Source organism: Canis lupus, chromosome 33, assembly GCF_011100685.1.
Source record: "Canis lupus familiaris isolate Mischka breed German Shepherd chromosome 33, alternate assembly UU_Cfam_GSD_1.0, whole genome shotgun sequence".
Taxonomy (NCBI): Eukaryota; Metazoa; Chordata; class Mammalia; order Carnivora; family Canidae; genus Canis; species Canis lupus.
Genome location: NC_049254.1, coordinates 24,770,824 through 24,797,493, shown reverse-complemented (window position 1 = coordinate 24,797,493; position 26,670 = coordinate 24,770,824). Strand labels below are relative to the sequence as shown.

At 37.8% G+C, this 26,670-nt stretch overlaps 2 protein-coding genes across 13 annotated transcripts in view; one reads left to right on the top strand and one right to left on the bottom strand.

Annotated features, from left to right (window-relative positions):
* The window catches only part of GTF2E1 (general transcription factor IIE subunit 1), a 99,946-nt gene that overhangs the window by 55,293 nt on the left and 17,983 nt on the right, over window positions 1-26,670 (bottom strand). For 3 of the 9 annotated variants that reach the window (XR_005383374.1, XM_038582963.1, XM_038582971.1), the window contains exon 1: window positions 725-857. The exons of 1 other annotated variant lie outside the window; for it this stretch is intronic. The gene's annotated coding sequence lies outside the window, so the exon portion shown is untranslated. Of the gene's footprint in view, window positions 1-14; window positions 220-356; window positions 509-540; window positions 681-724; window positions 858-966; window positions 1,170-26,670 lie in introns of those variants that run through there. 5 more of the 9 variants (XM_038582968.1, XM_038582969.1, XM_038582966.1 and 2 more) reach the window with 5 other exon arrangements.
* Window positions 792-26,670, top strand: part of RABL3 (RAB, member of RAS oncogene family like 3) — a 37,583-nt gene continuing 11,704 nt past the window's right edge. For 3 of the 4 annotated variants that reach the window (XM_038582974.1, XM_038582973.1, XM_038582972.1), the window contains exons 1-4: window positions 915-1,068; window positions 6,111-6,202; window positions 20,287-20,416; window positions 24,468-24,582. In XM_038582974.1, coding sequence (XP_038438902.1) covers window positions 939-1,068; window positions 6,111-6,202; window positions 20,287-20,416; window positions 24,468-24,582 — 467 coding nt within the window. In that variant the 5' untranslated portion in view covers window positions 915-938. Of the gene's footprint in view, window positions 1,069-6,110; window positions 6,203-20,286; window positions 20,417-24,467; window positions 24,583-26,670 lie in introns of all 4 variants that reach the window. The other variant, XM_038582975.1, reaches the window with a different exon arrangement.

Genomic DNA, 26,670 nt, shown 5'->3' with positions numbered 1-26,670 from the left:
CACCCCACACCCACCCAGTTCACTTCCTCCCTTGCTGCTTCCAGGGTATAAGAAAGGCAGGCTACTGAAAACCCTCTCCTGAAACTTCAAGTGGTTTTTAAGCAGGAGGGAGGGGACAGAATCGAATTCGCTGTTTTAACAGACTATGCGGACGGCAGGATGGGAGATACAGGAGAAAAGCAGCGGCTGCGAGAGTCCGGTTACATTATTTCAGGATACCCGTATTCCAGTTCTAGAACGTGGATCGTACACGTCTAACTGTGGGGTTTTTTGTTTGGTTGGTTGGTTGGTTGTTTTGAGGTTTTTTGTTTTTGTTTTTTGTTTTTTGTCACCACGGTTCATGGTACTTTCCATACCTTCATACAGAACGCGGCGTTAACCCCGCAAAACCTGCGGACCAGCTGCCCTCCGCGAACTCGGTTCAGTAATGTTCTCTCCTCCCCAATGACAGACCCGCCCCCCCCCCCAAGCCTCTAAGTTCCCTCGGACTGTGCCAGGGGAGTCCTGGGGTCACACTCGGCGCCGCCGAGCCCGTCCTACCCGAGGTCGCACACAGGGCCGCTCCGGGGTCAATGGCTCTTTGGAGGACCAGGTCAAGAGAGTAACTAAGGGGAGGCGGGTCGCTAGGGAGAAAGGGGAAAAAAAAGGGGGGGGGGGGAGAAGCCCTGAAATGCGACGCCGGACCAGGGAATCCAGAACAAGAAAACAGGGGAACAAGGTTTACCAAAACGAATCCTCGAACACTCCCACTACAGCTCCCCTCAGCGCCTCAACTACCGGCTTAAATGAGCCACGCCACTCGCGCGACGAAGAAAACGCCTTATTCCTGCGACCGGCTTTGGAAGCCCCACCCCACCCCACGCCCCCCGCTGTGAACCGTGCGGGCCAATCAGCACAGCGAAGCCTTCAATCAAAGCAGTCGCGTCCGCGATTAGCCAATGAAATTGAAGCTGGTCCCTTCCTTACCGAGCTCTGGTTGGCCTGGCATCCCGGAAGAGGCGTTAACCCCCGGCGGTAGCAAGATGGCGTCCCTGGATCGGGTGAAGGTACTGGTGTTGGGAGACTCAGGTGAGCGGTTTCATCCACCTCTCGGGCTCCCGACACTTTCGAGTTGCCTGATAATGACCTTCTTCCTTCACAACTCTCCCCCCCGCTCCTCTAATGATCTGGCCCCGGCCAAGGCTGAAAGCCCTCTCAAGGTCTAAAAAAAAAACTACACTTCCCAGAGGACTTTGCTCGGTTGGACGCAGGTGGCGTTGCGCAGGCGCAGAGCCCCGGCCTTTCTCCGCCTTCACACTTTTGCGGGTCGGTCTCCCCGGCGACCGCAGGCCTGCCTAGTATTGTCCTTTTGTTTTAAAAGATACGCAGTGTTGAGTATTGTATTGGGCGCTCTGCTAAGGATACGTAAGTTGGGGTCGTGCCTTCAAGAGCTTTTTGTTCATTGCGGAACTCAAAACATGCGCTGAGGAGGAGGACACTGTGCCAAGTGCTTTCCATATATTGACTCATGTAACCCGAGAGCAGCCCTCTTAACCCCATTTAACAGATGAGAAAAGTGAAGAGGGGAGAGAGGTAAATGACAACCCGTTTGACCCAGAGTCCGCACCCTTAAGCACTGAACCATATGATGAAATGAAATCGTGGGTGGTAGTCCTGTTTTACTCTCATCGGAGCTTCTTGGTTTCTCTGCTCTCTGTAGCCTTAACTGCAAACCTATTATGTGCTAGGTTGTAAGAAGTAGAGCAATTAAGATTTAAAAAACCGTGTGACGAGACAGCTGGGATTTAGTGCTGAGCGCAATTTAATAATCCTAGCTGTCAAAATTCTTCTTTTGACACCTTGGACTTTTGAGAACTAAAATGGAAGTCTGCATTGCCTCCTCCCACCCCACCACCCTTCTCTTACTTCACGATAACTTCCACATCTATTGCTCTTTAAGAACTCGGAATAAATGCTAACCTTGCATTTCGCAGATGCGCTTTTCTGGAGTCAACCTATGAATGTGTGTGCTGTGAGCAAAGGCATTGTACCAGATGCTCGGAGGTGGAGAGGGCACATACCCCAAACAGCTTGAAAACTTAGCCTCACAGACCGTGCACCATTGTGGTAGAGGGCAGGAGGTTAAGAACGTTTCCACGTTGCCTGAAGATCATTTGCATTGCAAAATATTTTATAGATAGCATTATTTAATATTCCCTTAAGAAAGCTGCATTATGAGATTCTATGAATATAATCCAGTTTGTCAACTCCAGTCCTTGAGCTTGAAGTGGTGCTGAAGTTAATTTAATGAAGCCACTCGGTTTTATACAGATGAACAAAGCAATGATGGTCCAAAGGGACTTGGCAAGAGTATCATCACCAAGTAGAATCTGAGACTGGAATCCAGAGGTAATATGGTTCATGATACCTGGAAGTGGGTGTTCTCTCTCATTTTTAACTCAGTTCTCTGTTGGCATCTAACAAACCTTTGATGTTACATATTGTTGGAACTAGTTGATTTTTTTTTTCTTTTTCACAAGAAATGCATAAGTACCTGCTACACAGCAGGCACTATAGTAAGTGCTGAGGCTGTAACTGTGGAATCAGTGCATTACACAACAGGGTTGAATTGGCTGCTGCATTAAATGTGGGAAGGTGATTAGGCAATTAATAAGCTTCTCTTTTTCCTTATAGTTTAGTTGTAAAACAGAAGACATAATCATGCCCACTCGGTTGGATCTTATCACACATTTACAATGTTAGGCCATGTGTGCAGTTACTGCCTTTTTATCAGTTCCCTTTTAACATTGATCTACTGACTTTTTACATTCATCTCCCTTTGTATTCAAACGTCAAAGTTTACTTATGAATAAAGGCTGTTTCCCCTGTGAAATTTTGAGGATTTCATAAATACATGAAAGAATGACTTGAAATTTAGAGATGTGTTTTGTATCCCCTAGGGATATTTGATAATTTAGTAAGGAATCCCGAAAGTCTCATTGATATGCACATATCTTTTTCTTCTTTGTTCTTTCCAAGATAAGGAATGAGCTTTACATATTACTGACAACTAAATTTGGAACCGGTACTTATTTAATTATATTGGATCTTTTTTTCTCCACGCGAATCAAGTGTCTTTTGATCTAATTTGGTTGTAATGGTGGAAATATAGAATTAGCACCTCCCAAAATTCTTCTCTTTTTTTTAAAGATTTTTATTTATTTATTTATGAGAAAGAGAGAGAGGCAGAGACATAGGCAGAAGGAGAAGCACGCTTCACATGGGGAGCCCAATGCGGGACTTGATCCCAAGACCCCAGGGATCACGACCTGAGCTGAAGGCAGGCACTCAACCACTGAGCCACCCAGGAGTCCCACCTCCCAAAATTCTTAAAGAATAGTTAGGGGCGCCTGAGTGGCTCAGTCAGTTAAGCGTCTGCCTTTGGCTCAAGTCATGATCCCAGGGTTCTGGGATTGAGCTCTACATCAGGCTTCCTGCTTGGCAGGGAGCCTGCTTCTCCTCCTCCCTCTTGTCTGCCACTCCCCCTGCTTGCTCTCTCTCTCTCTCTCTGTCAAATAAATAAATCAAATCTTAAAAAAAAAAAAAAGAAAGAAATGAATTTGTGTCAATTTTCCTGGTACTTCAATTGTTCTGTTGACAGTCTATCCAGTGTTAGTCAATTCTTATCACCGAAAGCAGTGAATTCATGGAGAACTATACAGTATTGCTGCATAGATATGTTTACTGACACAAGTTATGCTTAATTGGACGCCGAAGCCTTGCATCAGGCTCATAACTAAGTTCCAAGATACATGCTCGGATATAAACAGCCTACATGTGAACACAGAAATCAACAATGTGCCCTGAAGATCACATATCCGATGCAGTGCAGTAGATACAAAGACAGTGCCAAATTTGTGTACTCAAAAATCTTAAATGTCTGTATTGAAAAAAATAAAAAGTAAAGAGAGAGCTGGGAAAATATTTGATTCAATTACAGGAGACAGCTAATATATAGAGAAGTTAAGCACATCGATAACACTAAAAGCCGTGAAATAAATGGGCAGAGATCATCAACAGATAATTCATAAGAGAGGAAAGAACTGATTAACACAGATAATTGTAATATAGATCTTTACCAGAGATAAAGAAGTGCAGAGTAAAGCAAGATGTCCCTTTTTTTCTTTTATCAAATTAGCTTAGGTGGCTCGGTTGGTGAAACATCTGCCGTGGCTCAGGTCATGGTTCTGGGATGTAACCCTGAGGCGGGCTCCCTGCTCAGAGGAGAGTCTGCTTCTCCTGCCTCCAGCTTGTGCTCTTGCTTTCTCTCTTTCAAATAAATAAATAAAATCTTTTTTAAAAGTTAACATAGATGTAAAAGCAACTACAGAATACTGTTGAGGTGCAACAAGACCTGCAGGCTCATATGTATGGCTGGTGACAGATTAACCAGGTGAAAGTTGTCAACATATATCAAGAACTTTAAATGTTCATTTCCTTTTACATATTAATTTTGCTTCTGGGAAGGTATACTAAGGAAATAATTTTAATTTGAACAAGTCTTTTCTTAGCGTAGAGAAAAAGTTAAATACCTAATAGCGAGAAGGAATGGTTGAGTAAATTGTTATGTCTACTCTCTGAACTACTGTGGAGGCATTAAAAATGTTTATGAAGATTCTGTAATAACATGGAAAATTTTACCACTAAATAAAGGCCCTGTTCTGAATACTGGAGATAAAAACGATAGGTAAAACCCAGTCCCAACCCTCAAAAAATTTAAACAGAGTGAATAAAACCTATTAACTAAGAAATGTAATAATGTGTTTTCAGTGCTTTGTAGAAAAATGTAAAGGGTACAGTGGAGACCCAGAGGATGGTAGATAGTGTCCGTAGTTCTATCTGTGGGATTCAAAAAGACTTTATAACTAAACAGATGCTGAGTCTTGAAGGATTGGGTCACCAGGCCGATGGGGAAGGGGAAATGAAATGAGGATGGGGAGGATATTCCAGATAGGACCAGCTGTGCAAGCAAAGGCATATATTTTATTGTTTTTAAGTACACCATGTACATATTCACAGTAACAACCTGCTTTTAGAAAAACCCTGCTTATGATATTAAATAAACTTACATATTGCCTATAGGGCTCTTCAATTTTTCCCTTTTTAAAAATTCTTTCTAGATTGTAAATACAGCTTTTTATAATAAATAAACGTAACTGATAGGTTCATACACAGTAATGCACACAAAGAGATGGTCTAAGTTTTTGATACAACTAGTGTTGCATAAAGATTCACCAACTCTGCTTGTTATAATGGCATCCCCAAATGCTGTTAATCTAATGAGTGATTCGACACACAGGCATCAGAACTTCCCTTTCCTCTTCATTTGGATGTCCTAAATGCTAGTTCTAGCATTAATAACTACATTACCGAGACGCCTGGGTGGCTCAGTGGTTGAGCACCTGGCTTTGGCTCAGGCGTGATCCTGTGGTCCTGGGATTGAGTCCCACATCAGGCTCCCCGCATGGAGCCTGCTTCTCTGCCTCTCTCTCTGTTTCTCATGAATAAATAAAATCTTAAAAAAATACATTACCTTGAACCCAAGAGATTTACAAGAAAATAAAGTGCTATCTTAGAAGAGGGAACAGAGTATTTCTCTTTTTCCAAAGGGCTAAGTCTGAGCCAAGTTGTTGACTCCCTTTTAAAAATCACTATATACAGGACACCTGGGTGGCTCAGTGGTTGAGTGCCTGCCTACTTCTCCCGCTGCCTGTGTCTCTGCCTTCGGTCTCTCATGAATAAATAGATAAAAATCTTTAAAAAAAAAAAAAAAAAAGAAAGAAAGAAAGAAAGAAAGAAATCACTATATGGGGAGAACTAGAGTGTCTAAATAAGGTATTGTAAAATGGTGAATCCTGGTCACTGACAGTATTCAAGAATAATTTGAGAGAAAGCTGGCTTTAACCATCTTTTTATCATTAAAACTAATTAAATGGTTGGTATAGTGTGACCACCCTTTAAACAACCATACTTTACATATCATTATTACTGCATATGCTCAGACTTACTTTTGTCATAATAAATATTTCAGCATATCTCTTATATGACTAGAATTCTTATATCTTTTGCAGGTGTCGGGAAATCTTCACTGGTTCATCTTCTGTGCCAAAATCAAGTACTAGGAAATCCATCATGGACTGTGGGCTGTTCAGTAGATGTCAGAGTATGTGTTTCTGATATTTCAGTTTTTCTATAATCATATTAAAGATAAGCCCTTTAAACTACAATGATCAAATTATACTACTGTAGTCAAAACTAATAATAATAGCTGGGGTTTTATTAACCACCTACTCTGTGCTAGATACTATGCCAATGCCATACATGTCTTTTCTAATTAAATCTTTTTAAACTGTGAGGTATAACTATAGAAACTAAGGCATAGAGAAGTAAAGTACCTTGATGAAATTGACTCAGTACAGAAAGAAAGCCAAATCAAGATGTAATCCTATATAGTCTTAATCCAATCTACGGCCTACTACCCTGAAGACCCGATCTTGTCTAAGTAGTCTTAATCCAGAGACTTCAATTTTAATTATGTATGTAATTATGTGCTATGTATCTAAAGTTCACTTAAGATGCTCCATAAATAATTCTGTTTACTTTGGCACTAAGACAGACAACGTTTCGCTACAAATCTATGAAAAGGCAGAAGCTTCTGGAGCCTAAGATCTAGGTCTTCTGTTACAGCTCAAATTTAGGAAATTCAGGCGCAGTTTTTACCAAATTAAATGTCTTCCCAGATACTGTTGGTTTTGCTAATCCCAGCTAGGCCTGTTCAAATGTCTCTTCTACTAGTATAGATCTCTCCATTGAGTTAAGAAATAAATAGGAGGGACGCCTGGGTGGCTCAGAGGTTGGGCGCTGGCCTTTGGCTCAGGTCGTGATCCCCGAGTTCCAGGATCCAGTCCCGCATCAGGCTCCCTTCGAGGAGCCTGCTTCTCCCTCTGCCTATGTCTCTGCCTCTCTTTCTCAGTCTTTCTCTCATGAATGAATAAATAAATCTTTAAAAAAAAAAAAATAGGAAAGGAATGGTAGTTAGCTCAGTGGGCAGTTCTTTTCCTTTAGTTCTTTGAAGCTGTTGTTCCACAGACTGACTTATATTTCTGCTGATTGGAACTCTTTTGTCAGCCTAATTATTATTTCCTCTGAAGGTAATTTTTTTCTATTTGCTTTTAAAAGATTTTGGGGGGGGATCCCTGGGTGGCTTAGCGGCTTAGCGCCTGCCTTCGGCCCAGGGCATGATGGTGGAGTCCCGGGATCGAGTCCCACATCGGGCTCTGTGCAGGGAGACTGCTTCTCCCTCTGCCTGTGTCTCTGCCTCTCTCTCTCTCTCTCTCTCTCTCTCTGTGTGTGTGTGTGTGTCTCTGTGTCTCTCATGAATAAACTAATAAAATCTTTAAAAAATAAAAGATTTTTTTTATGTTCTTTTTTTTTTTCAATTTTATTTATTTATTCATGAGAGACACAGAAAAACGCAGAGAGGCAGACGGAGAAGCAGGCTCCATGCAGGGAGCCCGATGTGGGACTTGATCCCGGGTCTCTGGGATCATGCCCTGGGCTGAAGGCTACACTAAACCGCTGAGCCACCAGGGCTGCCCTTTTTTAATGTTCTGTAGTTTTACTAATTTAATTTATATCTATATATGGATTCATTTTTAATCATTCTATCAGAAAGTTTTGGCTCTCATGTCTGTCTTCATTTTCCAGAATTTTTAGCCATTATCTGTTGTTTTCCATCAACCCTCTATCATCTTCTTTTGCACTTCTGTTAGATTTTTGTCCTATCTTTTCATTCTACTTCCATGTTTTTTGTTCTTTATTTCTCCTTTATTTCTGTATTCTGGATCATGTACTCTTATCTGCCTTCCAGTTAATTAAGAATCTCTTCAACCATGTCTAATCTGTTTTTTAAAATATCCATTAAGCTTTTCACCTTTGTAACTGTAATTTTTTATTTCTAAATATTCCTTTTGGTTCTTTTTCAAATGTCAAAATTTTTCACAATATCTTGATTTTTCATTATGGTTTTACTCTTTATTTTAATCATTTTTAACATACTATTTTATGGTTTCTTTTGGATTGTTTTATTTATTTATTTATTTTTTATTTATTTATTGAGTAAATGGTAGATATTCTACTTGCTGTGTGTGCTGACTGTACCTCATGGAAATGTATCTCTTTGTATGGTTTATAATTCTTTGAAGATGATTACATCTTCAGCAGGATTTTTTTCCTCTTCCCTATGGAAGATCTGTATGCTGTGTTGTGAAAGTGCAATACCCTTTCATTTCTGTTGCTTCCAGAGCCCTAGGGATTTCAGTGATACTTGAAATTTCAAAGCTAGGAATTTCCATGCTATCTAGATAATGTATACTCTCCAAATATCTAATTACAGTACGGGCCTGTGGTTTCCATTTTTTGTAAACTCTTTATCTATTCTGTACCAATCTTACCTGAGGTTCCAGTGGATAGTTTTTTACTACTATCTGTCACTGACTGGGCAACTCACCAAGGGTCCAGGTTTCATGAAGAGAGCTATAGTCTAGTCTTTGTCACCCCCCCATATATATTCTTGCCTTTAAAGCCAGAAAACAGATCTCCATTCCTGAATGGATACTAAAACTGGAGGGTCTGGCCCCTGAAGCTATCTCTGCCTCTGGATCAGTTCTTACTTCTTACTCTGTTTTTAAGTTCTTCGTTTCAGTTATTATTTCTTCTGAAGGTAATTTCTTCTATTTGATTTTTAAAGATTTTAGCATCTGAGGATTTCCCTTTGATTTTCTTGAGTCTACCCTCTTTATTTTTAAAAAATATTTTTGTAGCATTTCAGTGAATTTGAAGTCAGAATGTCTATGAATGTCTACGTCATTTCCATCTGCCACATTCCCAAATTCTTAGATGTAGAAGAAAAACAAATACTAGAGAATGAGTTCAGTTGGCAACTTGCCAATAGCAAGTTCTGGAAAAAATTTCCTTTTGGACTTTTCTAAATCCCTTTCTGTGAGAGGGCATAACATTGAAAAGAAGAGAGACAAGAACAGATATTTCTCCAAAGAAGACATACAAATGGCCAACAGATACATGAAAAATGCTCAACATCACTCAGCATCAGGGAAATCCAAATCAAAACCACAATGAGATACCACCTCATACCAATCAGAAGCGCTAAAATTAACAGGTTGGGAAACAACAGATGTTGGCGAGAATGTGGAGAAAGAGGAACCCTCTTACACTGTTGGTGAGAATGCAAACTGGAGCAGCCACTCTGGAAAACAGTATGGAGGTTCCTCAGAGAGTTAAAAATAGAGCTATCCTACAACCCAGCAATTGTACTACTGGGTTTTTATCCAAAGGATACAAACACAGTGATTGAAGGGGCACATACACTCCAATGTTTATAGCAGCAATAGCCACCAAAGCCAAACTATGGAAAGAGCCCAGATATCTATCGATACATGAATGGATAAAGAAGATGTGGTATATATATATAGATATATATATATAGATATATATATATGTATATACACATATATATGGTTATATATGTGTATGCACACACACACACACACAATAGAATATTACTTGACCATCAAAAAGAATGAAATCTTGTCATTTGCAATGACGCGGATGGACCTAAAGGGTATTATGCTAAGCAAAATAAGTTGGTCAGAGAAAGAGAGATCCCATATGACTTTACTCATATGTGAAATTTAAGAAACAAAAAAGATGGGACACCTGTGTGGCTCAGCGGTTAAGCAAGCACCTGCCTTCAGCCCAGGGTGTGATCCTGGCGTCCTGGGATCAAGTCCCACATCAGGCTCCCTGCATGGAGCCTGCTTCCCTCTCTGCCTATGTCTCTGCCTCTCTCTGTGTGTGTGTCTCTCATGAATAAATAAATAAAAATCTTTAAAAAAAAATGAAAAATGAACATAGAGGAAGCAAAGGAAAATAAAGCATGAAAAAGAGGAAGGCAAACAATAAGAGGCACTGAACTCTAGGAAACAGGTTGCTGGAGGGGAAATGGGTAGGGGGAAGAGATAATTGGGTGATGGGCATTAAGGAGAGTACTTGATGTAATGAGCAATGAGGGTTATATTCAACTGACGGATCACTAAATTCTACCCTGGCAACTAATAATATAGTATATGTTAAGTAAATTGAGTTTAAATAAAGAATTTTTAAAAAATTAAACTTCTACTTTCTGGGTCAGTGACCACTCAAGAGTGACCTTAGACTAATCAGTCTCTGAACTTTAGTATATCTTCTACAGAATAGAGGTAAATAGTACCTGCTTTAGCTAGCCTACAGGTTTGTGGGTGGTGTTTACTGTGACTAATTTTACCAGAATGAGTGTGGTACTAATTAACTCCTATAAAGCCAGGCTGCCTGAATTGCATTGTCAATGAATGAGGCATGGAGGTGAAAGTTACTTTGCTTTTATTACTCTTCACTGTATCTTGGGCTGGTTGGTCTGTCTTCCATCTTTGAGAAGAATGCATTTCTTGAATGACAACATAAGTAAAAGGCATTTTAAAATGATAATCTTAAGTAAAGTTGTCATAGACGTAAATTGACTATTGTCATAATAAAGGGAACAGTTCTTTCCTCTAGCAAAAATGATTAAATATGATAAAACCATTACCTAAATAGCTTGGAAGAACACTTTCTCCTGTAGCAGCTTTACATTGCAGTTCCAGCTTCTGTGTTATTGAAAGCTGAGGGAGGGTATCTCCAGAATCCTTGTAGATCCATGAATACACCCTCTTCAAAAACTGTTTGAAACAATTTTCCCTTTTAGCTCATTTCACATCTAACAGCCAACTAAGAATAGAGATGATAAAAGTGATAATGTAATTGTTTAATTTCAAGTACTGGGGGAAACTAATGAGCTTAATGTATGCACTCAGTAATTACTAACATTTTGGATTTAGTATGCAGTAGAGAGGTGTTCATACTGAATTGAAGGAAAAAGAAAAGTTTTGTTTTGCAGTATTTTTCATTCATTACTGTCTTCTAATTTTGTTGCCCCAAGTCTAATGTGACTAATATAAATGCATGGCTACTCCTACTTATGAAAACAAGACTTACAGAATTTAATCTTTTCACAAATTATAAAAAAGGAAATTGACTTGTCATTTCTAGTTCACTTTAATGGGATTTTTAACTCTAATTTACACATTGCACACAATCAATATTTATTGACTTCCTCTTTGGGCAGCATAATAATGTGCAAGCACTGGGGAGAAATTTAAAAAGCAAAGACAATCTCTATCCTTGCTAAAAATGTGAAGTAGGATCTAGTAGGTGAGATAAGGTTTATATATGTGAATGATTTTAGAAATGATAATAATAATAATGGAAGATGGCTAATATTTTCTAGTGCTTACTTTGCCTAGGCACCCATTTACATACTAATTCTTGTAATTCCCATAACAAGCCTTCGAGGGAGGTACTATTAGTGCCCCTATTTGATACCTGAAGCAGTGGAGGCACAGAGGTGTTAAATGTCTTGTTTAAGGTCACATTGTTGGTAAATGATGGGATTGGGATTCAAATCCAGGCAACCTGGTTCAAGAGCCTATGCTCTTGAGTACTACTCTGTCCTGCTTCTTGTTCCAGAAGAGTATTAAGAAAAAACTATTCTACTGCTATTAAATACAGTAACCACTAGACTAATGTGGCAATTTACATTTAAAATAACTGAAATGAAAAATTTAGTTCCTAAGTTGAACTAACCACATTTAAACTGCCCAACAATCACAGTTTGCCATACTGGACACTTCTATCATTATGGAATGTTCTGTGACAGCACTGATAGAGAATATAAGTGTTACAGCAGTTCAAGAGAAAAGGTGAGGTGTTTATAAAGAATGGAAAATTATATTGGGTGTTAACGACTCAATGGACTATTTCTTCAAGAACAGGAATATACAGTATCAGCAAAGGGGAAATAAAGGATAATAAATTCAGTTCTGGACATGATGAAGCTATCGAACTGACACTGTCCAGAAGGCATTCAGAGATGAGGTAGAGAAGCTCAAGAGAGAATTCTTTTTTTTTTTTTTAAAGATTTTATTTTTTTTTTTAATTATGATAGTCACAGAGAGAGAGAGAGAGAGAGAGAGAGAGGTAGAGACACAGGCAGATGGAGAAGCAGGCTCCATGCACCGGGAGCCCGACGTGGGATTCGATCCCGGGTCTCCAGGATCGCGCCCTGGGCCAAAGACAGGCGCCAAACCGCTGCGCCACCCAGGTATCCCTCAAGAGAGAATTCTGAGTTGGAATCATCTGCATGGAAATAATCCCAGACCATGAGAGTTGATGAATTTTTCCAAAAAGCAAATTTAGAAAGAGGAGAGCTGAGGGAAAACCTTGGGGTAGATTTGGAGAGTTGCAGATGAGAAGAGGGGTCAGAGAAAGATTGATCAATGAGGTAAGAGGATAACCAAGATGATGAACTACCACAAGAGCAAAGGGAGATGAGAATTTCATGAAGGAGAGATTGAGTTTTGATATGAAATACTGTAGATGCATAAGGATTGAGAGAGAGAAAAAAATGATGGTGATGAAGTCATTGCTGACCTTTGAAAGTGCAATGGAATGTTAGTGGCAGACACCAAATGATGCAGGTAGGCGGAGAGGAAATAGAGACAAGTTTTAATCAATCTTGCACAGTTTAGAGGTTAGATAAAGGAGTGAATGGGTACAGAATACAAGGGAAAAGTTGCTTTTTTGGTAATAGGCGACATGAGCTTGGCTAGAGCAGCATAAGATTACTGGAAAGGAAGAGACCGTTAGCAGTAACCCTTCTATTCATTCATTTGTTCATTTAGTACATATATTGCATACCTCCTGGGTATCAGACACTGCAAGGAATTGGAAGTATAGCAGCAAAATAGAAAAGTGCGATTCCCACTCCCCTAGTATATTCTCCTAGTTGCTCTTTTTATCCTTCGCCCTTTTCTCCCAACTCTCTCCTAAAACCTCTTGCCTTCTGTCTCTCTTTAGTAACTTTGCAGGCATACATAGTAAACCACATTATTAGAGAGCATTTACAGCATCCAGTGTTTTTAATGTGCATCATTTTCTTTACTAAATTTCTTTCTGCTTTTTTTGGGGGGGAGGGGTACAGTATATTGATGGTATGTGACAACGTAGGGCTTCCCAGGCCTCTCCTCTTCTTTAGAGGGTCTGGAATGGAAACTGTGTAGAAGTCAGGAGATTCTCAGTGTGTTGGTGGATGAGTTGGGGCAAAGACTCTCCAGCAGCTGAGGGCCTCTCTCTTCATGCTGGGGCTAGTGGTCCAGGGAGCTCTTACTCATTGCAGGACATGTGGACCATAAGGTCTACTACCCCATTGGCATGGTGGCCAAATTCATTTTCATACCAGGAAGTAAGCTTGCCAAAGTGGTCACTGAGGGCAGTGCCAGCCTCAGCATCGATGATGGAAGAGTGGATGTCACTGTTAAAGTCACAGGAGACAGCAATCCTCAGTGCAGCCCAAGATGCTCCTTGCTTCACCACCTACTTGATGTTATTGTATTTGACAGCTTTTTCCAGGTGGCAGGTCAGATCCATGACTGACACGTTGAGGGTGGGGACATGGGAGGCCATGCCACTGAGCTTCTCATCTCAGGGAAAACCTTGCCTATTAGACTGGCGGTGCCAGTAGAAGTAGGGATGATGGCCCTTGGCCGTCATGTCACAGCTTCTTAGAAGAGCTGTCCATCATCTTCTAGGTAGCAATGATGGCATGGACTGTGGTCATGAGTCCCTCCATGATGCCAGAGTTGTCATGGATGATCTTGGCCAGAGGAGCCAAGCAGTTGGTGGTTCAGAGGCATTGCTGACAAACTTGAGGGAGTTGTCATATGTCTCTTGGTTCATGACCATTACAAAGTTGGGGGCATCAGCAGAAAGGGCAGAGATGATGACCCTCTTGGCCCTACCCTTCAAGTGAGCCACAGACTTCTCCATGGTGGTGAAGACCCAGTGGATGCCACGACATACTCAGCACCAGTATCATCCCATTTAATGTTGGTGGGATCTCACCCCTTGAAGATGAAAATAGGCTTCCTATTGATACAAATTTCCCTTTCTCAGCCTTGACTGTGCTGTTGAATTTGCCATGAGTGGAATCATACTGAAACCTGTAGACCAAAATGTAGTTGAAGTCAATGAAGGGGTCACTGATGATGACAGTTACCCACTTTGCCAAAGTTAAAAGCAGCCCTGGTGACCAGGTGCCCAATATGGCCAAATCTGCTTACTCCAGTTTTCACCATTGTATCTCAGGGTCCTGGTTGTCACTGCACCAGAAGGGGTAGCTGTCTGTCAATTGGGTAAGAGCAGAGAGCCTCTTTCTGCTTTTTAAAAGTTACAAATAATAAGTAAACTCTTCAAATGAGGCAAAACCTTTTGTACTCAGTCTTGATTTAGTTTCCAATAAAAAATCACAAGGTGAGTAAATGAGAAGTACCAAAGTAACAGCAGCATTGAGAAGTATGGTTCCTTTTCCTACTTAATGATCAGCACATACTTTTGCTACCTATTGAGAAAATCCTTCCTTGTATAGCTGTCAATCTGTAATGACTCTAAGTATATCAGATCCTTGATGACCTGATTTAAATATAAAACATATTTCTTATAATTTGCCGTAATTGTCCCATCATGTTGGGCTGTTAGCATAGCATCAGCTTACCACTTACTATGTCCAAAGCAATACTTGTTGTAATGTCAAGCTTTCCCTTCGATCATTCACCCATATAAAAGATATAATATCATAGCTACAAGCTATAAGCTACTGGTTGAAAGTTCTTAGACTCATTCCATTTGAAATAAGTAAAGCTAAATATTGATTGAGCAAATTGGAAAGGAAGAAGGGCACCTTCTCTTGTAACTCTGCAAGGAGACATGAAAAGAATTGATTAGGGAAGATATTTTGTGGTAGAGAAGAATATAGTTGAGGAGGTCAGTGTGGCTTGGGAGTATACGTAGCCTAAGGGAGCTGCTAACAGACTTAGTACATTGCAAGACTAAGAGAGCATGCTACCTGGTGTATTACATGGTGGCTATTCTTAAAAGAGTCACTAAAATATTTTAGGGGAGGCAAAATTAGACATTTGAAATAATTTTAGAGAAAAAAGGTGATGTACTGCATTGGTTGCCAAACTTAATTATGTTACAGAATCACCTAGGGAGCTTTCTTTAAAAATACAGATTTTTGAGTTTCACCCCAGAAGCTTCAGGAGTGGTCTAAGAATCTGTAATTTTTTATTTATTAAATCAAAAATGCAACTTGAGTCTGTATTTTTTAACAACTTTCTATTGGTTCTGTTTTCATTTGTTCTCAGAACTGTACTTGAGAAGCACTGGAATTCAGTAAAAGAATAAGCTTAATGTAATAAAACCTTGGAAGATGAAATATCCTGAATTTACTCACTGATTTAAACAAACATATATAAGCATCTAATATGTGCTAGGTATTATGCTCTTTTCTAGGTCTACCAATACGAATAATGCGCAGCCCCTTGCCTTATGCTTACAATCTAGTAGAATATACATCAGCAGATAAATAAAACAATATGGTTAGCGAAATAATAGATGGATCTTAACGTCTTATCAGGGTGCGATGGGAGCAAATAGTAGTACCTAACTGGCTCTGGTTGGTTTGGGGCAGGGAAGGGAGGCAGAATCAAGAAGGCTTCACTAAAGTGACTAAGGTTTTCAATAGCAGATAACTGACTCCTTATTAATCGTCTCAGTGGCTTTGCTTAGAAATCATTATAAGATATAAATTTCCCTCCTTTCTCAAACAAAACTCCTATAGTTTAACTTTTTTATTGATGACTTGGCATGATCACATCTTATCTTAATCAGTTATTTTGCCATATAACAAAATAGTGATACCTTTATCATAGTATACAGGAGAAACTTTCATTGTCCACAAGGGTCCCAACTGCTATGACTTTGCTATTCTCATTTTTCTGTCCTATCCTCTTTGTCGTCAGTCTAATAATTGTCTTCTCTTGTCAGTATGGCTGTCTGTAGAGTATCTTACTTAAATTTTTCCTTAGACAAAAGTATTTGGACAAAAAAAACTGTGAGTAAGTAAAAAGTGTGAAGTATTCTGTTAAGTATAATATGTGAATTTTAGTACATTTTCTGATATCTATTTTAACTTATCTGCTATCTTTTTGTTAATTCAAAGACACTAAATACATGATGCAACTTCATTGTATAGATAGGTAAAGAAACTGAGGGTCAAAGATAATGGTGATCAAGAATTTAGTTTAGGTCTCCTGATAACCAAAGTAGTTCTATTTTATAAAATTCAGCAGTTCTTAACTAGGGGTTATAGCAGAATCATTTGGAGAATGGTTCAAGTTACACATGCCCAGAACTAAACCCAAAGGTCCTAATTTAGTAAGTCTGGCTTATGTATTTCTTTTTGTTCTCTAAGGATTTTTTTCTCTCTCTCTTTTTCATCTTTACTGAGGTATAATAAATAAAATTGTAAGATATTTAAAGCGTATATCATGACTATTTATTTATTTATTTTAAAAGATTTTATTTATTCATGAGAGACACAGAGAGAGAAAGAGGCAGAGACACAGGCAGAGGGAGAAGCAGGCTCCATGCAGGGAGCCCAATGTAGGACTCCATCCCGGGTCTCCAGGATCACGCCCTGGGCTGAAGGCAGGCGCTAAACCACTGAGCCACCCAGGCTGCCCTATCATGACAATTTAATATAAATTGTGAAAAGATTCCTCTTATCCAAATAATTAACAAATCCATCACTTCACATTTATTTATTTATTCAGTGGGAACATTTAAGTTCTACTTTCTTAGTATATTTCAAATACACAATACAAAGTTATCAATTATGGTTAGAATGTTATCAATTAGATCCTAAGATTATTCATCTTATAACTGAGACCTTTTTACCAACCTTTACCATCCCCAACTTCTGGCACTTTTCTACTCTGCTTCCATGAGTTTGACTTTTTATTTAGATTCCACATGTAAGTGGTACTATGCACTATTTGTCTTTGTCTGGCTTTTTTCACTTCGCATAATTCGCTCAGGGTTCATCCATGTGTTTGCAAACAGCAGGATCCTTTTCACATAGCTGAACAACATTCCTGTGTGTGTGTGTGTGTGTGTGTGTTTACAGCACATCTTTATCATTCATTCATAGACTGACTGGCACTTAAGTTGTTTCCATATCTTGGCTATTGTGCAATGAACAGGAGAGTGTAGATAGCTCTTCAGTATCCTGTTTTCATTTCTTTTGGATAAATCCCCAGAAGTGCAATTGCTGGATTGTGTGGTAGTTTTATTTTTAATTTTTTGAGGAACCTCCATATTGTTTTCCATAGTGGCTGTACCAATTCATATTCCTGCCAGCAGTGTGCAGAGTTTTTTTTTTCCTCCACATCCTTGCCAACACTTATCTCTTGTCTTTTTTTTATGAGAGCCATTCTAACAAGTGTGGGGTGATACCTCATAGTAGTTTTGATTTGCATTTCCCTGATTAGTGATGTTGAGCACTTTTTCATGTACTTGTTGGCCATTTGTATGTCTTTTTTTCAAAAAAAAAAAAATGTCTATTCGGTTCCTATGCTTATTTTCAAGTCAAATTGTTTTGGTTTTTGCTATTTAGTCATGTGAGTTCTTACATACTGGGATATTAACCCCCATCAGATATATAATTTACAAATATTTTCTCCCATTCCATAGATTGTCTTTTCATTTTGTTGATAATTTCCTTTGCTGTGTAGAAGCTCTTTCATTTGATGTAGTCCCACTTGCTTATCTTTGCTTTTGTTGGCATGTATATATAAAAAAAAAAAAATTCTTGGGATATCTAGGTTGCTCAGTTGGTTAAGCATCTCCCTTTGGCCTGGGTCCTGATCGGGGTCCTGGGATTAAGTCCCACATTGGGCTCCCTGCTCTGCAAGGAAGTCTGTTTCTCCCTCTCCCTCTACCCCTGCTCATATGTTCTCTGTCACTCACTCACTCTCTCAAATAAATAAATAAAATCTTAAAAATTCTTGAAAGATTCTGATTTATACCTCTCAACCACCATGCTGTAATCTGGCTCTTGGATATATTCTAATAGATATGATTGCCATATATCAGAATCTGTTTCTGAATAGTTACGTAGTACAGTCAATAAATGTCTATAGAATCTAGACTACAAGAAAAAGAGAGATTTGAGTTTGAATTAAAAACTGTTGCTGAAGCGTTTTGAGCAGAAGAGGATATGATCTAACTTGCATTTTAAAAGGATCACTCTAGTTACTGTATGGAAAATAAATGGAGTGGGGGGGGTGTGAAAGGGGGAGAAGTAAGCAGGCAAGGCTGTAGTAGGGATCATTCAGGATATGATTACGTTAATTCAGGCAAAGAGATGAATAGAGGCTTTGATCTGGATGTTAATAATGGAAATGGTGAGAAATGAACCAATTTTGGATATATTCGTAAGGCAAAAACAGCAAGATTTGCTGACAAATCGGATATGTCATATGAAAGGAGTTGAGGATCACTCGTAAGTGTTTGGCCCTTTAAGTAACTAGGATAGAATTGCCTTTTACTGGGAGAATAGGCTAAAAGAGAAGATCAGGAAATTATTTTTAAATTGTAGTCTGGTGGATATGGTAGCCTAAAGTTCAAGGGACTAGTTGATGGATTATAAATTATAAATTCGAAATTCATCCTAATAATGAATGACATTTAAAATCATAAGATTAGATGAAGTTGTCAAGAGAGCCAGTATTAATAGAGAAGAAAAGAGATCCAAGAACTAAATGTTGGGACACTCCAACAATTAGAGGTCAAGAGAGGCAAAGACCACTGAAATGGAGACTGAAAAGGATTAGCCAGTGAAATGGAAAGAAAACCAGAAGAGTGTGATAACCTGGAAGCTAAGTGAAAAAAGTGCTATAAGTTGTATCAGATGGGAGAGTAAGATGAAAACTACTCATTGATCATTGGATTTAACAATGTGGAAGCCATTAGTGATCTTGATAAGGAATATTTCAGTGGATGATTGGGGCACAAGTATAATAGGAATGAGATCAAAAGAGAATGTAAGGAAAAGAATTACAGGCTGTCGAGAATAAACAACTCTCTGGGAGGCTTTTGCTGTAAAAAGGAATAGAGAAGTGGTGTGGTAGCTGAAAGAGGACATGAGTTCAAGAGAAGGTTATTTTAAGATGGGAAAAATTATGGTATGTTTGTATGCTGATGGGAATTGGGGGCGGGGAGGGTTGATGTAAAAACGAAGAATTGATAGAGCTTCACCTTTGATAAGAAAGGGGAGATAGGATCTCATGCATAAGAAGGGACTTTGGCCATGGGGATACAGAGAGCTTATCTGTAATGACTGGAGGGAAAGCAGATTATATGGACACAGATGCAGGGTGGTGGATAGACATATGAAAAGCAGGATGTAGAAATTCTTTTCTGATTGCTTCTGTCTCCAAATGCAAGGTTCTTAGCTGTTATCTAAGTTTTTATCCTTCTTAAGGGTAGGGAAGAAATTAGAAATTTGAAAAAAGAAGAGAAAATATGAAGTGGTTATCTAGGAGAGGAAAAGAGGAAATGGCCTACGAAAGTGATTAAAGTTCAGCTCCAAAGGTAGACTTGAATTTAAAATTAATCCAGGCAGGGGCACCTGGATGGCTCAGTGCTTTGAGTGTCTGCCTTTGGCTCAGGTCATGATCTTTGGGTCCTGGGATCAAGTCCTTCTACTTCGGCCTATGTCTCTGCCTTTTTCTCTGTGTCTCCAATGAATAAATAAATAAAATCTTTAAGAAAATAAAATTAATCTAGTCAGCTTGAATGTGTTTTTTTTTGTGAGCTTCTCATCCAGTTAGCTGGCTTACAGACATGGAATTGGGGAAAAAGGTAGATATAGTCAAGATTGGAATTTTGTCTGATGAATACAATGTGAAAGAGGGGCAAAGGAGTGACTAAATTGATGAATCACGGAATTCATACTTAGGAAGGAAGTGAGAATTTGGAAGTGGAAGGGGAGCTGTAAATAGTGGTAGGATTATTATGAGAGCTAGAGTATTGAAGGAAGGAAGCTTCAAAGACAGGAGGCGATCAGAGTCAAGTGGTATGGGAATGATGAAAAAGTCATGCAGATATGGAATGTCCAGTGTTCTAAACTAGCATGAGGGTGCTACCAGTGCTCTTAGTGGCTATAATAATTATTTTGATGGATTAATTTGTCAGGTTCATGACTACAAAGAAGGAACCCCAGAAGAGAAGACCTACTATATAGAATTATGGGATGTTGGAGGCTCTGTGGGCAGTGCCAGCAGTGTGAAGAGCACAAGAGCAGTGTTCTACAACTCTGTAAATGGTAAAACATTTTTATTTCTAACATATATTAATGACCTAGGAGTATAAATAATCTGACATAGAATGCTGTGGGTTCCTAGATAGGTCTTATTTTAAGAAAGATCTGATACACTCCCAACTCTTAATTTATATCTGCATATCACATTTGAATTCCTGTTTGTAGATTCTAACCATGTAACTCAGAACATTATTTCCTTTGTTTGTATTGATATCATTGTCGTAAACTAAATAAATAATATTTTATTTTGGGTACTTGACCTAAAATTTAGAACTTTCTTGGGGTGCCTGGTGGTTCAGTGGTTGAACTTTGGCTGAGGACGTGATCCTGGGGTCCTGGGATTGAGTCCTGCATCAGGCTTCCCGCAGGGAGCCTGCTTCTCTCTCTGCCTATGTCTCTGCCTTTCTCTCTGTGTCTCCCATGAATAAATAAATAAAATCTTAAAAAAAAAAAAAAAAAAAAGCAGAACTTTCTAAACACTGTCCCCTGGGAGTGCCATGTTTCCAGTCAATGGAGTAGGTCCAGTAGAACCATTAGGAGTCCCATAGTCTAAGCCAATGTCGCAGAAATATAGGGATTTCTTTCATCTAGTCCTTGGAAGGAATCCTATGTAATTATAAAGAGCTGCCTAAGAGTGTGTTTAAGGATGCAGATAGTCAAATACGTGGAACACTCTTCGAGATGGAGGTATATAATGGAGGACATAATTGGAATTCATAAGGTACCTATTGTGTCAAGGGACTAAACCATTGGCTATGGTTTACCTATGGAGGGTTTTTTTTGTCTTCTGCCCCCTTTTTAATTCATTTTTTAAAATTATTTATTTATTTATTTATCCATTCATTCATTCATTCATCTATTCATTTTTAAAAGCTTTTTTTACTGTGAAATATGATTTCAACTTGTCCCTGATTGATGTCCAAGATTTTACACATCACCCTTTTCCTTCTGGTAGATGCTTAGCTCTTAGTTGCACCTCATTTATACTGCTTAGATCATACTATCAGGTAAACATTGTAATTGGTATCTTCTTTATTCCTTATATTCCTCTTTCCATATCTTATCTTCCCATATCATATTGTGTTGTGGATACAAAAAGAAGTAGAGAAGGTACTTGCCATTGGATACATACTATAAAATACAGGATGAGTTATATTAGTTCAGACCTGTCTCCCACTTAGCTCAGAACTCTATCTGAAAGTGTCACAATCTATTTGAAGAAACAAGACATTCATAAATGAAACAAAACACGGTTATAAGATGTTGACACAAATATATGACATTGTCATGCAAGAAAGTACATGATGAACGGCATATATTAATAGAATGTATATAAGTGAGAAAAATAGGTAAGACTGGTATAGTGTTAGGTGACTTCTTAGAGAATAGGAGAGAAAGAAATAAAGCCTGGCTTTGATCTAAAATCAAGTGATAAACTTGGATTATATCAGCCAAATGACTTCTCAAAGTTGATATCAATCTGGTCTGACAAAGAGAAGTTTGGATATATAACACTTTTGCCATTTAGATCTTTTTGAGAAAGAGTTAAGATTAAAAATTAAAAAGTTAAATTTAAAAACTATAAATTATTATAAAGTTAAAGACCATTTAAATCCTAGAAACTTTATGGAGTTCTGAGTTGCATATTCATTAAGTACTGAAGAAGAAAGCCATATAAATCCATATTTATCTTTTTTTATCCCTACTATTCATTAGTGATTTGTCTCTTCCTTGAATATTATTGAAATAATTGCATTTACCCTATGTTAATTTTACAGATAAGACTGAGAGGTATTCCTATTTAAAGTTTAAATAGAAATTCCTGTTAAGAAAGACCCAGTTTTTATGTTTTTTTATCCTAACTCTGGAACATTTCCCTTGGTAGAAGCACTAAAGGTTCCTTACTCTATCTCTCATCCTTAGTTTCCTAAGAAACAGAGCATAAGGATCAGTCCATTTAAATGTGCAGTCTTTATTCTTAGCATTAACATTCTTCTCTCAATATCCTACCTTCCTCCCACTGTGATAAGACTACTCTGGCAATCCCTATAGGAGGAAACCTGTCAAGTATCTCTACCTCTTTCTAAGGTCGGAACATATTCTGATCAACTATCACACTGACTTCTTTCCTTTGAGCCCCACTATGGCCCCCCAAGCCCACAGTCTACAGACCAAGAACTCTCAGCCCAAATGAAAGTGGGACAATAAGCGAAAAGGGAGATCCTTAAGAGAGATCCCTCAAGAGACAGAACATAAAGACTCCTAACTCTGGGAAACGAACTAGGGGTGGTGGAAGGGGAGGAGGGCGGGGGTGGGGGTGAGTGGGTGACGGGCACTGAGGGGGACACTTGACGGGATGAGCACTGGGTGTTATTCTGTATGTTGGTAAATTGAACACCAATAAAAATTATGTTATTAAAAAATAAAAGAAAAAGAAAAAAAAATAAGAAAAAAAAAAAAAGAGATCCCTCAAAGAATAGACTCCTCCCTAATAGCTCATCTAGGCCTTTGTAATCCTTTCACCTCTTAACCAAAAGTTTCACCCATAGTTTTTTGATATTTTTATCTGGGAAGTAAGGGAGAGGAGAAAATATCTACCACAACTTTGCCTTAAAATGACTTAATTCTGCTTTCCCCCAATCTTTTACTGTCTGTTACCTGAGTTCAAATTTTGGCTCCCTCACTTACCATGTGACTTCAGGCAAGTTACTCAACCTCTGAGCCTTAGTTTCTACATCTGTAAAAAAGATGATTCTCATAAGACTATCAAATTAGATAACACATGTAAGGCACCACATGTAGCACATAAGTGCTGAATAGATGTTAACTATATTCTTTAATGGCAGTTCTTTATTCCTTTTTTAAATCTGTCTTGTGTCTTGTGTCCTTAATGCCTGATAGAAGCCCTTATTAGGGAGTGCAGTAGATATGGGGCAAGTGTCAGATCTCTATTTCTCTGTTTCTCCCAGATGCCAGGGGGAACAGATTTACCTGAGCTAGCTAGACCAAGACAACTGTAACTTGCACAAATATCTGTAAAAGCCAGAGGAGCCAAATAATTTTAATTCTTCTGCCCTTCTTTTTCAAATTGACATATCTCCCATCTTGAAGAAAGAAGAATCATCAGTTTCACGTCCTCTCTTCACGGTAGAATCTAGGTAACATAGGAAAGGGCTAGAGGTTTGAAAATCTAAAGTCTTTTGACCACAAGAGCATACTCTAAATTCCACTAGGGCATTCAAACTTTTCTTCTTTTGTCTATGATATTGTAATCATTACCTGCTTTGCCGTTCTGTCTGCTATCATATCTGATTCAATTTAATTGTATTTCTGAACATCATTTTGTTATTTTGCTCAGTCTCTGAAAAATCTATTTTCTACTACTCACACTTCTTGAATATCTTTTCCTACCCTCTTCTAGTGACATATATCTTTTGCTCTATTAACTAAGGTATCGAGCTTTTATAGATAGCCATTAATTCAAAGAACTAAAAAAAACTAGACTTTTGAGTTGATTAGGCTCAGGTGATTTATAGGAAAATATTTTGTCAGCTGAAAAATAGCAATTAAATCAAGATCTTTTTAGATTTAATAGTTTATTGAGTATAAATAATAGAGTGTGTGTAATACCTATGACAGTACTATGCACAGTGGAGAAACTGAACTTTTGTGGAAATATAATTTCTTATATACTTGAAGTACTTTCAATTCCTTTTATTGATGAGGTAGTTCTACAATTAGGACCAGACAGAGCAGGCACTCTTTAAGTGGTGAATGAGGGGAAAAAAGAAAAGACATTCTAAAAGCTTAATGACATTTTGTCAGCCCTTGTAGAATTAAAAAGTGTTATATAACTGACGGAAAAATTTGTCATTAATTATTCGTTGGAATTTGTATATGACATTTTAAATTAATTGTGTCTGAGTTTGTTAATCATACTGAAATGCTAGGTGTATTCAGCAGCCTAACTCATATACACTAAGCCTCCCTTTGCCAGTTGTGAAATGAAGAGGAATTGCTGCAGTACTGACATCATTTGCTTTGATTATTTTAGGTATTATTTTAGTACATGACTTAACAAATAAGAAGTCATCGCAAAACTTGTATCGTTGGTCATTGGAAGCTCTCAACAGGGATTTGGTGCCAACTGGAGTGTTGGTGACAAATGGGTAAGCCCAGATGACTTCACTTTTAGTGTGAAATGGTACAGCAACCATCGGAATATACCCTCCAGATTAACACTTCGTAAGATGTTTGATTTGCAAACTTTTTCTCCCAGTGTGCAGATCATCTTTTCATTCTCTTTAACAGTTGTCTCTCAAGCATTAGTTTTTTGTCACAATGCAGTCTGATTTCTCAGTTTTTTCCTTTATGTATTATTGTACTTTTGATATAACATCTGACAACTCTTTGCCTAATCTCAGATCATGTAGGTTTTCTCCTGTGTTTCTTTTAGAAATTTTGTTGTTGAAGGTTTATTTGTAGATCTGTGATCCATTTCAAGTTAGTTAAATGCATGAAGTTTTGATTGGGGTTGACTTTTGTATATGAATGTCCAATTGTTCCAATACTGTTTGTTAAAAATATGATCCTTTCTCCATTGAATTGCTTTTACTCCTTTGCCAAAAAATTAGTTGACCATGTTTATATCGTTCTGTTTCAAGAGACTAAATTCTGTACAATTGATTATTGTAGCAGTATAGTAAGTATAGGCAGTATGGTTGCTTCGTTTTCAAATTTGTTTAGCTATTCTAGTTCATTTGCTTTTCCATATAAATTTGAAATCAACTTGTCTGTATTGACAAAAATTTGGCTTGGATTTTTATTGAATTGCATTAAGTCTGTAGATAAAATTGGGGAGAATTTTTGTTGCATCTTCCAATCCATGAACACAGTTTGACTCTCCATTTATTTTTGAAAGCAAATCCTAGATGTTGTATCATTTCATTTACATATATACTTCTGTGTTTAACTTTAAATGATAAGGACTTTTTAATATAACCAAAATATAGTTGTCACACTTAAAATTTAACAATAATTCTTTAATATTAAATATTATTTTAATTCCCTAAATGTCTCATAAATGTTGTTTATATACTATATAATACTATTACTATACTATAGTAATACTATATAGATAGTATTATATATATAAATATATACTATGCTGTATTATATATATACTATATATACTATACTATATAGATACTATATTGATAAGGTCTACTCATTGTATTTAGTTAATTAAGTTTTTTTTAATCTTACATTCCCCTTTCTTTTTTTCTTTTCCCTTTTACTCTCTGACAGTTTATTTGTGAAAGATGGCTTGCTTGTCCTGCAAGTTTCCTTCCCTGTAGTGAGTGTCTGCTTAATTTGTTTCTCTGAATCCTAAATCTTCCCTCAGAGGATAATTAAATTAAAAAAGAAGGTCTAAAACATGCAGGGCTTTTGGTTTTTTGTTCTTGCCAAAGTATTGTGTATATAATTACAACACCTGGTTGTCTGTCTCTTTGTGATGTTGTCATGTTACCAGCCTTATCCATCCATGATAAAATTCCCTATTAGTTTTTCATCTATTGAATTTTTAAAAAAAAGGATTTTGAGATCAAATTTCAAATTGGATATAAGATTAGTGAAAAAGTGAATAAAAAGGAAAGCTAAAAAGACAAGAGAATCAATTAAATATATATGGCAACATATATATGTTACATGTGTAATACGTATATATGTTAATATGCAACATATATATTACATGCCATGTCTATACGTTATGTTACATATACAGTACATATAGTTGTTAATGTATGAGAGATTATGCAATACCAGTGACAGAGATATATGTCTATTAAAGATCATGGTTGATAAATATATACACAAATTTGTATGTAAGCCGGAGTTAGTGAGTGTAGGAAAAGGAAATATTCTTAAAGGGGACACTCTCAAAATTTTATTCTCTAATAAAGCAAATTTCAACTTTGGACCATGTCTCCTAATTGATATTGTCTCCTGTTGATATTGGTAAACAGAATCAGAGGCCTTGAACTCAAGCTATTATTGGCTTTGATGCAATAAGTATAATGATAATATTTTTAAGAAATGGAAGGTTTAAAAAAAATGGGGATGTTACATAGTTCAAAACACTTATGTTCCAAGGCCAAACAGTAGCTGAGGCTCTGTAAGATTATTATGAAGGGCAAAAAGATTTGGTAATTTTGCACATACTCTCTTACACACCCCTAGTTTAGATTATTAAAAGA